General features: G+C 64.6%; 1 protein-coding gene and 1 long non-coding RNA gene across 2 annotated transcripts; both read right to left on the reverse strand.

The window, feature by feature from the left end:
- Positions 1–561: 561 nt before the first annotated feature.
- LOC117647390 (fibrinogen-binding protein-like) lies at positions 562–16,847 on the reverse strand. Its single transcript, XM_034389118.1, has 5 exons — positions 16,474–16,847; positions 12,714–12,791; positions 2,183–2,591; positions 1,052–1,525; positions 562–568 (listed from the first exon to the last, which is right to left on the reverse strand). Exons 1-5 carry the CDS (start codon positions 16,475–16,477, stop codon positions 562–564), a joined length of 972 nt encoding a protein of 323 aa, XP_034245009.1. The 5' UTR covers positions 16,478–16,847.
- LOC117647049 lies at positions 3,860–4,912 on the reverse strand. The gene is made up of 3 exons (XR_004587823.1): positions 4,861–4,912; positions 4,021–4,142; positions 3,860–3,943 (listed from the first exon to the last, which is right to left on the reverse strand). It is a non-coding gene; the product is annotated as an uncharacterized LOC117647049 (long non-coding RNA).
- Positions 16,848–17,011: the final 164 nt, after the last annotated feature.

Genomic DNA, 17,011 nt, shown 5'->3' on the forward strand with positions numbered 1-17,011 from the left:
CAGGCGGAGTAACGGCACTGCAGCCAGCCAAGCCAGCAGAGCCAGCGCCCGGCACCCCCTCCACCAGCGCGACGCGCTCCACTGACTGGTGTTGTTGTTGTTGTTGCTTCGGCGGCTCGAGATCTGGATCGGCCGGTGAGAGCTCCATGGACTCTGTGCCGGAGAACTCCCCTTCACCCTGGTCGGGGTCGCCGTCGTGACTACTGCTGCTGCTGCCGCGTCGTCTCATCTCCGCCTCGGGGCGCAGCAGCTCGTCGCGGAGGATGTCCTTGAGCGCGACGGGCGCGTCGGCGGCCACCTCGCCGGTCAGCTCGCCGGGGCACTCGATGACACTGAGGCACTCTAGGTGGCCACCCAGGCGGGCCAACTCGCCGGGCGCCACCACTCCGATCACTTCCTTGTTGAGCGCGGCCACGCCCGTGCCCGGGTCCGCGTCGGCCTCGCCGGCGCCGAACATGTCCGTCTCGGTGGCGGACTCGACCGCGCCCTCTGACGTCGCAGAGGGGCGTCTGTCGCCACGAGCACACGCGGACATCCTGGGGGACGCCCCGTCCGAAGGCTCTACACTCTGCGTCGAGAGCCCCGGAGGGTCATCCTGCACCACGGCGTCGTCGTTCGCCTGCGTCGCGATGATGCTCGGTCCGCCACACTCCGCGCGCGCCGCGGCGTCGGCAGCAACTGGGGCCTTAGCGTTGGCGAGCTTGGCGGCGCTGGTGGGGGCCGGTTCGGCCTGGGGCCCCGGGGCCTCCGCACCTGAACAGGCGACGCTCGCTACCTGTGACGTGTCCCCGTCCCCGCGCTCGTCGCGCTCGTCACGCTCGCCGAGTGGCGTGGCGGGGTGCGGCGGCGGCGGCGGGGCGGTGCGCGGCCGCTGGGCGCACCTGTCGGCCCTGTCGGCGCGATGCCCTGTATCAGCTGGCCGGCCAGCGGGGCCAGCGCGCTGGGCTGGCGGCCTGGCGGCCTGGGCGCCGCGACGCCAGATAGCACGCTATCGCCGGTGGAGGCGTCGGCGTCAGTGTCGACCGGCGTCGAGTTGACGACGAACACCTGCCTGAACGGCGCGCTGTCCGAGTCTTCCTCGTCGTGCCTCGGCGCAGAGCACGCGTCCAGCGCGTCGCTCGCACTACTGCTGCTGCGGCTGCTGCTCGAGTCGTCCAGCTCTTGGGTCAGGGTGGCGCCGTCGCGCAGCCGGTACGTCCTGGACACCGCCTCGTCGTCGGAATCGTCGTCGTCTTCCACGCTGTCGACGCTGTCCAGCTCCACGTTCGTGTCCTCGTCCGACGACGTCGACGCGCACGAACTCTTCTCGTCTTCGGCCTCCTCGTGTCCCGGCCGCTCGGCCGCGCCGGCCGTCTCTTCGCTACTGCTCCGCTCGCTGCCGCCGTCGTCTTCGGCCGCATCGTCCGACGCGTCGTCTGCTGCGTCCACCTTGTCGCTCGCGTCGTCTGCTTGCTTGGCGTCGTCCTTGATCTGGCGGAAGGTCACCAACACCACGCCGTTGTCGTTGTCCTCGGCGACGCTGGAGCTGCGCGACACTTTCCTGTCCGGCTCGGCTGTCGACGCTCTGTCGGCCGTCGCACTTGTCGCCGGCGTGGCCGCCGCCTTGCCGGACTTTCGCCGTCCACGGCCTCCTTTCCGGCGGCGGCCGCTTCGAGGGCCGCCCCCCGCAGCGCCCGCACTGCCCGCAGCGTGCGGCCTCATGTCCACAGCATCCTGGGGCTCCTGGGCGGGCTTGATGGCGGGCTGGAGGGCGGCGGTCTGCACGGGCACCAGCACGGGCACGGGCACGGGGATGGGCACCAGGATGGGCACGATGGAGCCACACGACGCGCAGGGCCCGGAGCCCGCTCCCGCTGCGGCTGCGGGCACAACTGCTGGTACAGGTCCAGGCAGCGCAGGCAGAGGCAGACCCGATCCGGGTATCGGTATGGGTCCTGCCTGACCAGTGCTGCCGGCGGGGCCGGCGGGGCTGGCGGGGCTGCCGGTCCTTGCGGCGTCGCCACCTCTCCCCGCCGGCCCCGCCTCCAGACGTGTGGACTCGACAAGGCGCCGACCGTGCTGCGGCGAGCGGCAGCAGCTCGAACCTGGGTTCAAGCTTGGTCCATGCGCACCGTGTGCACCGCGAGCCTTGGAGTCCAGCCAATCGGGCAGGTGCAGGCTGCGTCGCGACGCCGCCGCCCACCCGCTGCTGGAGCAGTCCGACGACGACGGCGACCCGTCCAGAAACGCCCTGGCGCGCTGCCGCCGCGCCACGGGCGTCATCGCGATGGGGGTGGGCGTCGACAGCGGGGACTCGTCGCGCGCCGCCACGCTGGGCTCGAAGTAGTCCCAGTCGCAGTCATCCAGCGCGGGGCCTGCGCCGCCCGACGAGGTGGACAGGCAGTCGCCCACGTCGTCGTCGTCCTCGTCGTCATCCTCGTCGTCGTCCGAGTGCGGCTCGTCCTCGTCGCGCGAGCTGGAGTCGCTGCTGATGAACACGAGGCGGAAGTCGTCGCCGTCCAGGGAAGACCGGGACGCGTCACCCACCAGGCCCTCGCCGCCGGCCGGCACCGAGTCCGAGCATCGGCGGCGCGAACGCAGGCAGGGTGAACCTGCAACAAGAGCGACAAGCATCTCGTTAAAAGGGTTCAACATCCACCACACTGTGCTGCGCAGCGGCGATAGCGGCCGGGCCGGCCGCCGCCAACCCAGCACGCGAGCACGTTGGGCTGCCTACCCCCAGGGACGCAGGCGCACGCCGCGCACGCCAGCCGAGCGCAGCCACTACACTCTCCTCCAAGAAAAAGTAAATAGAAATGGGCAACGCCGTAATTTGGACCCGCCTCCCGAGGGGAACAAGTAACTCGCACTTTGCCCGGCTTGGCTAATCATCCCTGCAGGCTGCACTCACCCCACTCCAGCACCGGCTGCAGGGGCGCTGGGGGCGGCGCTGCCGGGGGCGGCGCTCCGGTCACCGCCCCCAGGGACACGGCGGCCGCGGGGACGCGGCGGCGCCGCCCCTTGACGGCCTTGGCCCCCGGCTTGACGCGGTGCCGCCGCGAGTACTGGTCGGGGGAGGGCAGCGGGGCGACGGCGGTGTTGTTGGCGGCGGCGGTGTGCTGCGTCGGCGTGTCTGCAACAAGCACCACGCCACTCACTTATTTGCTTGGGCTGCTTGGGCCCCACGGGGGGAGGCGGGGCGCGGTGGGGCCCACACTGCGGAAACAAAATCATCCGTCCAATCTGCTAAGTGGCCGGCGAGGCGAGGCGAGGCGGCGAGGCTCGACAAGGGAGACGGCCATCGATCCAGATCGAACAACGTGTTAATTTGCATATTACCATATCGGCCGGCAGAGGCAGGGCCAGGCAGGGCCGGCCAGGGCGAAACGGTGTTTCTCGTTCTCGGGTGCTATACTGTACAGTCACCCGAAGACTTCGTTTTGAATTTCGTTACCCGCAAACTTAGAGCCGTCACGTGCGGCTAATAAAGCCCCCAGGAGTAGAATCTCGAAATAACACGGAGTACTCGACGCGAAGTGATTGCGACTCTCGTTCTCGTTTCAACGGCAAGGCGGCACGTTCCCCGGGACGGTCAAGCAGTGGAGGCGCCAGGCCGACTTACTCAGTCCGAGCTGGCTGAGGCTGAGGCTGGCCGTCTTGTAGGCGGCGGGGGCCTTGGTGACGGCGGCCTTGGGGGCCTTGGGAGCGGCCACGCTGCGCAGGGCGTCCTCGCGCTGCCGGGCCCGCTCCAGCATGGTGCGCACCAGGTCCAGGGGCTCGGCGTGCTCGGCCTCGTCCTGCGTGCCCACCCCGCTGTCGGTGTGCACGTGGTCGCTGTGGACGCCGCCGTGGACGCCGCAGGCCTGCGTCAAGCTGGGGTAGTCGGCCGAGCTGCGGTGCCGCGGCAGGCTGGAGTACTCGCGGACCTCGCGCCGGGGCACGCTCCAGCGAGGACTGCTGCCGCCTGTCGCAACAAGCGCGGGTTCAAGTACCGCCACTTCCAACTCGGTAAAACATTTTTTGGCGGGTGGGTAGACTCACTGGAAATGGTCCAGGCGCGGCGCACGCTCCTCTTGGCGCCATCCGCGGCGCCCAGCGACCTGCGCCGACTCGGCCGACGGCTGAAGTCCGAGTTGGGCAGCGGCTGGGGCTGGACCGGCTCCCTGCAAGGCGCCGAGCAAAACACTCCATCAGTCTGTGGCAATACCCCGCGCCAGCCTGCGCCAGCCCGTCGACGATACCCCGCACCGGCACTCGTACGGTGGCGCTGTCTCGCGGCCGCGAAGGGAACCGCCGCACCAGCCCCTCTCACTCACTCATTCCCCTCTCTCTCTCTCTCTCTCTCTCTCTCTCTCTCTCCCCCACACACACACATACAGACACAGCGCCGACGACGCCGAGCATACGCCGAGCCGCCAGGTGGCTGGACAACGGCAACACAATGCATGTGGGACAGAGACGTGGAGGAAGTCAAGGAGACCGTAAACGCCAACCAACAACCGACGCCACTGCACTGGAAGGAAGGCCTCGACGGGCGCCTTGGCCGCCGGGGAGGTAGGCAGCCCACGGCGCGGCCCCGACAGATGGCACCTGGCCGACGAAGCACGGCGGAGCACGGCGAGGCTCCGACTCGCGACGCCTGCGGCCCTAGACTAGAGGCCCGGCCCGGCCGGGTTGCGCAATTCGGCAACCTCGATGGGCCATTTAATTCCCTCGGCGGTACTTCCGGCCCTGCACTGCACGCAGCCCGAACAACCTCCTAACTCCGTGCCCGGACTCTGTCTCTCTCGCACCCCGAAGGATGCCCAATGGGTGCGAGAGAGACAGGGCGACGACAGCACTGGTCGGGCAATCAGCTTGCAGCTTCCCCTTATGGCTTACGGTCAGTTTCACAGTGGTGTCCGCCGTGTGAATGTTCTGCGTGTGTGACGGGAGTGCGACGCGCTGGCCACTGCACTGCCTAGGCAAAGTGCGCCGCCCAGCGGCCCAGGCATCAAGTACCCATTAACAGCGAATCGTGCCGCACCGCCTCGTGGCGACATACAGTAGTCATCGCGTGACCCCTCCCTCCCCCTCCTCTCCCCCCCCGGGCCGGCTAGCTTCGGCTTTCCCCCGTGGAGCTCTTCAAACCGCAGTATATAGAGTATGCAGAGTCGTCGCCGTTGCAGTGGTCATTCCCCACCGGCGCACCGAAAATCCGCACAAGGCAGCAGCGGGTGTCTGGCAGTGAGGTGGCTCACCCGGGGCGGTGCGAGGGGTGCGAGGCGACGCACGCGTTGCACAGCCAGTCCGCCGTGTTGGCGTAGAAGTCCCGGCACGCCTGGCACGACCGGAGGTGGCAGGCCCGGCAGCGGCAGCGTCTGTCCTTGTGGTCCTTGTCCCTGCCCGGCGGCCCCGCAGTCGTCCCGGCCGACCGTCTGCGGACCACAACGCGCGGGGTGGGGTGTCACACATCGAGGGAGTCACACTCCTTCGTGAGAGCGTCTCTCTCTCCACGAGAGGGTCACACTCTCCACCGCGAGGGTGCCGCCGCGCGCTCCGAGGGAGTCTCGGCCCACGAGGCGGCGACACACCGCGCGCGGTTGTTAGAGGTCAGTACTTAGTGCAATTGTGTTACTGTTTAGTCTGCCCACGCGTGGCGCGAGCGCGGTATGCGTCCCTGGCGCGGCTGCTTTAGTGAGTGTAGTAAGCCAAACGAGCGTCATCGCCGCAGCGGCCGCAGCACACACCGCGCGAGCAGCGCGTCCCGGAGGAGGCGAAGCCAAAGCCAAGCCCGCTTCGCCGGGGAGACAGTCGTCGTGGCACCGCCATCACGGCGGTAGGAAAAACTGCCGGTCGTGTGGGGCCCACTCAGTATTCAAATCAATTTCTCTCCAGACTTACGGTGCGGTGCGCGGCCCGTGTATAATAGCGGCCGCCGTCCTTTCGCCGCGCACTCTCAAAAACGGACCCCAAAAAATAATTGAAAATCGGCCACCGTCGGCTCCACTTCCGCGAAATACTATCATCTTTGCTCTCCGTGAGGGGGGGGGGGGGCACTGGCACGCCGCCATGACGGGGGTCTCCTCGGAGGCGGCGTCCTTTCTCCTCGTGAACGGTTTTCTCTACTCCATTTCGCACTTGTACATGACCCCCGACAAGCCTCCTGTAAATGTACCGAGGGAAAGGGGGAGGGGGAATATCGCCATCGCCTGCCGCCGACGATGAGGGGGGCGTTGACCGTGAGAAGGTGATGGAGTGTGGGTGGGAGTAGGGGGGGGGGGGACGGGTCAGCAGGCATGCAGGCTGCGCGCTGCGCGTTCCGGGGGCCGTTTAAGCTCCACGTGAGAGGCACCGGAGCAACTTATGGATCTGGCGGGGCTGGCGGCAGTGATAATTAGCACCACTGGCATGTGTGAGACATTCCCAAAGGAAAACACTTCTTCTTCACTCTTACGGGGAAATCGCCCGCCGGCCGACCGGACCAGCGCTCCGACTGGGCGGCTAACCACGCCGCCGTTCACCGCACCGTACAAAAAAAACAACGACAACTGAACAAATACGAAATACGACGGAAAACAACAAGAGCATCGCCAACGACGCCTGGTTTCCTGGTGGCTCCTCCAGTTGCTGCCGGAGTTCCCACGCGCCTCGAGTCTCGTTGAGCCTCATCCCCGCGGTGCCGCGGCGCGCTGAGACGGTGAGGCGGTACCGTTCGCTGCATGCATGAATTAATTTCGAGTTCGTCAGCCAAGCCGTTTTGCCTTTCTTTCCCGCTTCAACGAATACACAATAACAGCTCGAGATTTTATTTAAAATTTTCTTTCTAGGCACAAAGTGGCCTTTTTGCTTAAGGACTTCGGCACCACACACAGACTGCCGGCCAAAATGACGCAGCACACCGCGAAATGGAATCTTCCAGCGGAGCCGGAACGTCAACGAAATCGAGCGCGCGAAATGGTTCTGGTTTTGATTGCCGGCCAAAGTGAATGGAGTGGCGGACGAGAAAGCTGAATTTGACCAGTGTGGTGGTGCGCTACCTGAAGTTGATCCCTGAGGTCGGTGCTGCCTGCCTGCCCGGCTTGCTGCCGGCCCCCTTCTGGGCCTTCTGCGAGTAATGAGGCATTACGATCGGTCAGTGAAAGGGAGCCGGCCGCAGCCACTGGACGGCCAGTCGCTCCGTCTCTCTCGCACCCCTGCGGGACATGCGGGGCGCCCCGGCAGTGCGAGAGAGACGGAGAGACAGCCAGCAGGGCTGCGCAGGGGCCCCTGGCGGACACTTTCAGCCCCGCTCCCCCGGGGAAAGGGGCCGCCCTGGCACATCGAAGACGACAGGGGCAACGCAAAGGGGTCCGCAGGGCCCCACCGCTCCCACTCCCCCCCTGCGGGGATGCCGCGCCCCCAACTCGAAAAGAGAGAAGCCAGAGGCTGCCAGCTGCACAGAAGCAGGACACCAAACCCCCCCCGCCGAAAGGGGGCTTAACACATCCAAATCAACGGGCAAAGCAGTGCTGGTCCCATCCCCTCGCTTCGTTGCGCCCCCCTAAAAAAAATCCCTTTTTCCCCCCTTCCGTTTAACACTCTTTACGGCGCTGCGGGTAAAGGGGGCGGGGGGGCCCAGGCGGAGCACAATGGACGGTTACAGCAAGCAAGAAAGCAAAGCCGATCCACTGCAAAGTCAATTTAGAGTCGGCATCGCCGACAATAACTGAACAAGCGCACGGCTAACGACAAACTCCGGCCGGCCAGCGAGAGAGCGAGAGAGAGAAAGGCTTGTCCAGGCGGTACTCACCCACCGCCAACGACCACAACGCCGGGCTCACCTGCAACCAGAAACACAGACACCATCAGACGGGGGTTGCCTACCCGGCAGGGGCCTCCAAGCCTCCCACCGGTACCCGGTAGGTTGGTTGGTGTGACTCGGTGGTTGGTTGGTACGACTCGCTGCAGACAATCGAAGCGTCGAAGCCTCAGACCGCGGGCAGGCGGGCACCGCGCGGCCCGGCCGCCCTTGCCGCAGTGAACCGGTTTGCGGACTTCACGCCATTAACAGACGCAAGAACAGAGCCTGCAGGAGGACAGCATGCTCGCCACGCACAGGCCCCCACGCCCGCCGGCCCGGCCAACGACACACAATCACTGCAAATTCAACAGCGACGCCGGCTAAAGTGCGCGCGACGGTCCGTCGCCGGTTGACGGGCTCCTCCGTGGCGGCCGTGGCGGGGGCGGCGACTTGGCCCCACCCACCGCCACCCCCTCCGTCCACCCCGTCATTGCCAGCTCGTGGGTGAAGCCCCTCCGGCCTGCCGGCCTGCCGGCGTGGCCTGCTGACCTGACAATCACAACACGGGTCGCGTGGGACCGCAGGGGCGCAGGGGAGGGGACGCCGGCGGCGACGCGAAGCCTGCCGAAGCCCCGCGGCCGCGCACTCAGACCGACGCCTTGCAAGGGGCAGCGCCCCCGAGCGCCCCGTCGGCGACCCCGACCCCCCAGAGGGGTGGCGGAGTGGAGAGGTGGCAACCTGCCGCCCAGCGACCGAAGAGCGCCCGCCAGCTCGAGGGTAGGCAACCCGCGGACAGGGCGGCGCGGCGGGGCTGCCTACCCCGGACTCCGCGGGCGGCGACAGGCCCGCTCGCCGTCGCCGTGCCGCCGTCCGGCCGACGCAGACGCACTTAAGTGCATCCTGCGCGGCGGCGCGGCGTGCCGTATGCCGTCCGCTGCACGGTCCAGGGAGGTGGCGGTCGTGGGAGTGGGGCAGCCGGCACTGCCCGGCGGCCTGCATCCTGCGTGGGTCTAACCTCCCTGGCATTGGGCTGGCTGGCCGGGCGGCCGACGCGGCCGGAGCCGGTCCGAGATATCCCGGCCTCCACTGTAAAATCGGATACGGCACAAACACATTCCGCACACACACACACACACACGCGCGTCGAGCGCCGCCCTGCCGGGAAGGCCCCGCCATCGCCATGGCTCCGCCGACCGCGAGGCAACGGCCTCGTTCGTTTCGCCTGTCATTTCCCCCAAGTTTTGTTGAAAACGACGCGGCAGACCTTTCCTCCGCAACGCGGTGCGTGTGTCTCTGCCTGTCCGGCCACGCGCGGTGCAGCCCGCCGGCCCGCGGAGTGGGGGCCGCACGCCCCGTGTTCTAGTACGGCATCTTGCTGGCCTTGCGCGGCTTGCAGCGTGGCCCGATCCGACCGCCTCCACCGTCGCCGTGGTCGCTGCAGCCGCAGCAGCCAGCCGGACGCCGTGCTACCCTCACGGCCGAGCACGGGGCAGCACAGCCAGGGGCAGCAGGCGAAGAAGAGTCTCGCCCGGACGGACGGACAGACGCGAGACGCGCACAGCAACAACAGGTTTCTAGCAATTAAAGGCCAGCAGAGGGCAGCACTGGGCAGGCCAGGCCCCGGCACCCGAACCACGCCGTCGACAGAACCGGCACGCCGGCACGCCACGCGCCCTTCCACGCCCTTCGGCCTCCAGCAGGGCCTCCAGCAGGGCCTGCCGGGCCGGGCCGGGCCGCTGATGAGACTTGGGCGGCGCTTGGCCATACGTGGCGCGGGGCGGCGCGGGGCCCAGACTCCTGGAGGCGCTGGAGGTCTTGTCTTCCAGCAGACAATGGTATCGGCGGGGCGGGGCGGGCGAGGTTGTCGCCGCGTGCATCGCGCAGGGTCACCCGCAGAGTTAAGCCCGTGCGACATGACGCAACATTTTGACGACGTGGACGTACTGCCGCACTGCCGTGCCGCCCCGCACCACGCCCTGGCGCGTCCACGCCGCACCTGCTGCACCAAAGGTCGTCTTGGTCGTCTTCTGCCCCCCCCCCCCCCCTCGCACTCCCGGGGCGTTCCGCGGAGGCGCGAGGGAGACGGCGCGACTTGCCTGCAGGGCCCGCGCGACATTGTCCATCGTGAGCGCCGCCGGGCTGGCTCTGGCTACGCGTTTCGGCAGTGTACCCACACACGCTTCGATCCGGGCTGGCCTGGCCTGGGTTGGCCGTCGTTGCGTAAGAGGAAGACGCTCTCGGCGGTCTTGGCGTGCGCGGGCAAGCCGGCCGGGCGAAGTGCAGTCCGGAGCACCGCGGAACCACACGGTCGCCGTCATCCACCACCGCAATCCAAACCGGAATGCTTTTTGTCTAGTTTTTTTTTTCTATTTCCCGCGTTACAATTTCCTACTGTATACTGTATTGAATTGCTGAGATTCTTTCCCAGTTTCGGAACACCTTTTTTTTGCAATGCAGTCGGCATGCTGATGGCGCTGACCGCAACATGTGGGTGCGGCCTCTACACTGTGGGGGTACACACACACACAAGCGCCGACGGACGGACAGGCAGAAACACAGACACGGCAGACAGACGGACAAACTCTTGGACGATAAATCACGGACACGGTACGAAACCTAACCCAAAGCCATACCAGCACATTACAGGCACCGTCCGCGCGCGCGCACACACACGCACACACACACACGCACGCAAGGCGGCCGGACTCCCGCGAGGCCCTAGAGCGCGTGCCCTTTACTTTGCGTACAGTCACAATAAACTCGGGGGGTTTTTCGTTCCGAGAATTGAACACGTTTTGTATAGCGGCGACGGTGGCGGCGCGACACCCGCCAGGCCGCACCCCGCCAGCAACAAGTACGCCAGCAACATGCACAGCAACAACAACAACAAGAAGCGTCGCGGCCATTCCGCCGACGTGCGCGGCGGACCGGCGCGGCGGGCATGGCGGCGCGGCACCAAATTGAACCGAATTCAGCTCCACGGCGGCGCCGATGGCGGATACACGCGTCTATCCACTTTCAGGAAGTGCTGCTTTACCTCGTCGCCGATCTATCGCGGCGGCGGCGCGGGCGGCGGCGCGGGTGGCGGGGTTCCCGTCCACGGTGGCGGCGGCGGGCTTGGCGGCGGGCGGGCGGGGTCCGCGATGGCGCCAGCACCGCGCCGCCGGCGGTACCCGCAATTTAGAACGCCGTCCATTCGCGGCCGATTGCCGTGCAAAGCCAGGCAAAGCAGCCATCGCCGGCCTGGCCAATAACTAGTGTGTAGTTACGCCTCATCAGATCGCCCGCCCGCTCTCTTCTTCTTGTTGTTGTTTTTGTTTTGTTCTTTTTTTGGGCCTGTTTCGAAGCGAAAACCTGCAATGGGGCCTGTTCGATGCTCATGTTGTCCGACCCCCCCCCTGATACCTTTAGTTTACAAGAGGTATCTTCCTCTGTTTATTTTTACTATATTCATATGCGTATACATAGTCGAAGCTTCATAGTGCAAGCTCTATAGTCCAAGCTCCATAGTCCAAACTCTATAGTCCAAGCTCCATAGTCAAAGCTCCATAGTCCAAGCTCCATAGTCCAAGCTCCATAGTCCAAGCTCCATAGTCCAAGCTCCATAGTCCATATTCTATAGTCCAAGCTCAATAGTCCAAGCTCCATAGTCGTACGCCAAGCTTCATAGGCCATTTAGTTTGAGAATAAGATCGGTCGAGAGTAGGGAAAGATCTGTCACGAGTAGAGAAAGATCTGTCACGAGCCCGTTAGGTTAGGTTAGGTTTGGTTGGACCATTTAGTTTGAGAATAAAATCTGTCGAGAGTAGGGTAAGATCTGTCACGAGTAGAGTAAGATCTGTCACGAGCCCGTTAGGTTAGGTTAGGATTGGTTGGAACATTTAGTTTTAGATTATTAAATAGCCTTCCGTCGATTCAAGGAGAAACCAACCATTGCCGAATCACAATCCTTTGCGCAAAAGCATACTTCCTGGCTATCACCCCCCAAAAAGAAAAGAGGCTCATTTTCAAAATAAACACATCCAAATTTACTACTGATGAAAATGCATTTCCATCTCCAGCAGAATCCAGCTCAGCATCGAGGCCGAAGGCCTTCCCCTGGCTAGTAAGCCTAATTAACCGGTGCAATGGCGGCCTCGTTCGAGGGCTGGGCAGTGTGCTGGGCCGGCCACCACCGCGTCGTGGCGCCTGTGCCGTGCGCCGTCGCTCTGTCTCTCTCGCACTCGTGGGGGCGGCCCGGCGGCCCGCGGCGGTGCGAGAGAGACAGCGCGACGGCCCGGCGGCGGGGCGCCGACGCGGCTAAATGGCATCATCGCGATGAGCGGAGATCAAAGACTATGGCGGAGCGGAAAATAAAACGGAACGGGGATGGAAAAAGGAAGGAAGGACGCCGTAATCGGCACGACAATCCCGGTCCGTCGTCGTCCGTCGCGCCGTCGAGGAGCGCGGGGAGCACGACGTCCTCCAGGAACAGGAGGACCTCCCGGCACGCCAGCGCCACGCCACTGCAAGTAACAGCCGCTGCCGCTGCACGCTGCAGCCCGACTGGGTGATTATCGAATCCTCCCCGGGCCGGCCTCCAGCCCGGCAGTGAGGCCCGGCCATACCGGCAGGCCCGCCGGGCCCGACGCACCAAGTGCATTACGTGTGTCTCGGAGAGAAAGGGGCGAGGGCGGTGAAAAGCACGGGCTGCCCCTCCCTGCACACGCACACTCACTCACTCACTCACACACACACACACACGCCGCAGGCGATTCTGATGAAGTTCCCCGCTGCCGTGCCGAAATTACAGTATTTCCAGCAGAATCGCTCCGTGCACGTCCCGCGTCCCGGCGACTCCAAAAATAGCGATGCCTCGGCGCGGCGCGCGGCGCCTGCCCGACGCTCGGCCGAAGGGGGCTTCGCCAATGCACGCGGGTTCAAACACCGCGCGCGGCCGTCCCTTTTTCTTCTCTTTTCCAGATAAACTCACCTTTCCTCGCTGGGAGCTCGGGCGGCGAGTGTGGCCATTGTGTGGCTGCTGGGGATTCAGGCGGCTTCGACGGCACCCCTGCAACAAGGCACGTCGAACATCAGCGCTCTGTCTCTCTCGCACTCGCTCGCAGGGCGTCCTGCGTCGGTGCGAAGGGAGGCAGCGCGACGAAAACGACTCTCGGAACCAGGCTGCTGCAGGCCGGACTGCACCGTTGCATTTCGGTGATGCAATCTGGCTTGCAGTGTGGCTGCGCCGGGCTGCGCGGTGTACCCCAGTGGTGTGCCCGCCGGCCGTTCCGGAGACGTCAACGCAGGGCGGCGGCGAGGCCACCGAGGCCACCGAGGCCACGCACCACCGGGATCAAAGTTCACCGTTTCATTTTTCCACCCCACCTCTTTTTCCTCTCACTCTGTCTCCCACGACTTCCGCCTTGTGATATTGTCTTATCAGTGAGTCTGATCCCGAAAGTGCGCGCTTTCGTCGCTCTGTCTCTCTCGCACCCCGTGGGAGGCGGCCCACGAGTGCGAGAGAGAGAGAGAGAGAGAGAGAGAGAGAGAGAGAGAGAGAGAGAGAGAGAGAGGTGCAGCGCCGTTGATAAGGGTGGCAGGTATGTAACCATGGCGACGGAGCGGTACGCGCTGCAGGTCATCGTAGTCCGTGCTGCAGTTGCTGCGTCAGTGGTTCCTGGCTGCCTGCAGCATTGCAACGAGTCCATGCCGGGGGACGTGTCCGGGACGTGTCCGGGACGTGCCCCTCAGGGACAGTGACACTGGAAGCGGCGGGCGGACGCGCAGGGACTCTGCCGGGCTTGGCGCCGTGGTCTATATGGGCAGGTTTCCGGCTAATGTTTAATGCAACACACCGCGAGAAGGCTGGAGGGGGCGTCCTAGCAGACGGAAGACAGACAGACAGGCAAGCAGGCATTACGTTTGTACAGCCAAACCCAAAACCAACAACGGAAAAAAAATTACCGAAATGAGTGGGTGCGGTATTTGAACCCAGGGCAATCACCCTGTACATACGCACTGCACGCGAGACATGGCGTGGGGCCGACCAAGGGGCCGACCGTTCGTCCACCCCGTCCTAGGCATCGCCACGTGTTTCCGGCCGCTGCCTCTCTCTCTCTCTCTCTCTCTCTCTCTCTCTCTCTCTCTCTCTCTCTCTCTCTCTCTCTCTTCTGATGATTGTCTCTGTCTCTCTCTACGGCGATTGTCTCTGTCTCTCTCTACGTACGGCCCGCGCCATACGGGGACCAACGGACTACTCTACCCTGGAAGCGTCGCACATATCCTGTACGTGCAGGCCTCCAGGCCGCTCTGTCTCTCTCCAACTCGCGGGGGGTCGGCCAGGTTCCGCAGGGGCGCGAGAGAGACAGAGCGACGAAGCTCTTTTACGGAGTCGCGCTAATTCTGCAACACTGTGTGCATACGCCCGGCTGCGCCGTGCACAATGGCGCCGTGCTTGTGGGAGCCCGAGAGCCGTTCCAACGACCCAACGGCAGAACGAGTACGTCGAGCAGGTCTCCGCCGTGGACTCCACCAGCGCCACCAGCGCGCACCGCTCGGGGCGACCCACAGAGTCCTCCTGCTGCTGAGAGTCCTCGCTGGGAGTCTTCTGCGAGTCCTGCCGATGCGTGTCTGTCCGCACTGCACTGCGGTGAAATGGCGGTGTGGGGCACCGCTCTCAAACCGCCGCAGTCCTCGCTCGCGTCGCTCCCACGGCATCCAATCAAGAATCAAGGGTAAGGGCACCGCGGGCCACCGCCTCCGTGTGTGTTTGGCTCGCGTCGCACAAAGACCACACACACCGCGCGCCGATGGCACCTGTTAAGAAAACACTTGTTTTCCAGGAGAAAGTCGCGAAAAGCGGAGGGAGGCGTGCTTTTGCCGCCGTTGCGGTGTCCGCGGTGTCACCACCACCACTTCCATTCTCGCGGCCGGCGTCGGCGTCGCCGCGGCGTGTCTTGGGACACGCGCGGCCTGCACTGCCGAAATCAAGGCCAGCCCAGCCCAGCCGACGTGAAAGGCAAACACGTTGTCATGGCAACGCTGCAAACTGCACGGTGCATACGTACTGCCACTGCCGGCGCTGCGTGGTGCTCGCTTCGCAAAATACAGTGTACGCGCTGGCTGTGCCGCCAGAGCCAATGGCCAGAGCCGCTCGCAGTCGTCGCAGTGCAGTGGGCGTCGGTCGGGGGTGCGCCTATGGACCGCCTCCAGTGCAGACTGAGAGTCGTTTTCGTCGCTCTGTCTCTCTCGCACCTATATGGGACGCGCCATGAGTGTGAGAGAGACAGAGCGACGAAAACGACTCTCGGGATCAGTCTGCTGGGCCGAGGGCTGAGGAGGAGGTGCTCTGGAGCGCCGCCGGGCCTGGACCGCCTGGACATCCACACCAGCAGCAAGAGGATACGCCCCCCGGGTCTCAGGTTCAGCAGGACCCGCGCGGCGACGCGAAAAAAAATAGTACTACGTACAGGCAAAAATTTTAATTTATAATTTTTTTTTTAAGTTTTACGACGAAGTTGCGGGCGCTGGCGCGCTGGCGAGGCGGGCCAGGACCGCGAGGACACTGGCCGCGCCAACTCTGGGATTTCTCCCAGACAGCGCGTACACCGTAAATCCCAAATCCGCCAGCGCCAGCGCAGGTCTAGGAAGGCGAGGACCACGACGGGCGACGGGAACGGGGCGCGCGGCGAGCTCGGCGACATCGGCACGGTGGCGCACAGCTGTGTATATCCGCGTGTGCTCTGTGTGTGTGTGTGTGTGTGTGTGTGTGTGTGTACGCCGTTGGTGACGCCCCCGCCGTCACAGAGAGAGTAGTGCAGGCCCCCGCCCCCGAGCGCAGCCCACCACGCCCCGCCAGGCCCCGCCAGGCCGGCGATGAAAGACAGAGACAGAGACAGACAGTCTTGGCATTAGCCTTCGACCGCGAATTTGCGCAACAAAAGACGGCAAGAGTGACCGTCACGTCACCGCGGCTGCGGCACGCGGCACGCCCGGGGCGCGGCGGCCCGGCACGCCATCACGCCGATTCCGCAAAGCGTCAGTCGCTGTCTCTCTCGCACTCACGGTGCGTCCCGTGTAGGTCGTGTAGGTGCGAGAGAGACAGAGCAGGGTTTACTACTACCGCTGGAGGGAGGCCGAAACGGCAGCGGCACGTCCTGGACCGAGTGCACCGTAGTGCACCGCCACCCCGCACCACCCCGAGGAGACCCCATCCCTGTCACACTGTCACAAGGACTCCGTCCTGGTCTCGGCGTCGCCACTTCCTGGTCACAGCTGTCACGTCCCGGCCACACCGTCGTCACATCCTTGTCAGATCGTGGTCGCGCCGTCGTCACGTCCTGGTCACTGCTAAAGAGGGAGCGCTTTCAATAAGCACTATACCTTACACAAAAGGACTCCGCGAACGGAAGAGAGGGGGGGGGGGAGACAGGTGAGGGGAGCCGAGCCGACCGACCAACGGGCTCGGGGACTTGGGAATGGCTATTGGAGGCAATATATTCTCCCAATTGCCCTATCTCAAATAGCCGCAACCTGCTCGCCCTGCTTAAAACCTCACCTAATGCATGCAACGCATGCCCCGCTCTGCGGATAACTCACCTCCATTGTTACCACCATTGTTCGGTGTCCACAAAAAAAATAATAACAATCATGCATACGGCCTCAACAAAAATAACAACAAAAACGCTCCGAGCACGACGAGGAAATGATGCAGCGATGACTCACGGCCGAGGGTTTCTCGGATCACTCACCCATATGAGAAGGAGACGACTTCGGCTATCCCGGCGAACGAGGAGACAAAATCCAAATCCTCAGGTGGCATCTGGCAGGGGCTGAACACCTCCCGACCGGCGCGGTGCCTTTTCGGGGGGAGGGGGAGGGGGGCGCTAGCTCATCTCACAACCACACAGGATACACTGTTAACAGCACCACGGGCCCGTCGAGCTTCGTTCTAGTTCGACACCACCACTCTTGTGTCTCAGTTCGTTTCGTTGTTGGCTCGCGGTCACAGCCTAACAACAGGTGGGTGTTCGGTCGTCCGTAACCTCACCTGCTCGATCGTTCGGTCTCGACTGAGTTTGGCCGGGGCCGGGGCACGGCAGCGCGGCGCGGCGAGCAGGCGGGCCTCACGGGCCCCGTCTGGTGCTGCCTGTTGCCGACTGGCGCCCGCCTGCCTGGCTGCCACCCTCGTCCGACCGGTCGGGAAGGGAGGGGGGCCCTCCGCGGCCGCCGTGGAGTCGTGGAGGCCGGGGAAGAGGGGGTGGAGGGGCTCCGCTCCAGGATCGGGCC

This window comes from Thrips palmi, unplaced genomic scaffold (assembly GCF_012932325.1).
Source record: "Thrips palmi isolate BJ-2018 unplaced genomic scaffold, TpBJ-2018v1 HiC_scaffold_2, whole genome shotgun sequence".
NCBI classification, from domain to species: Eukaryota; Metazoa; Arthropoda; class Insecta; order Thysanoptera; family Thripidae; genus Thrips; species Thrips palmi.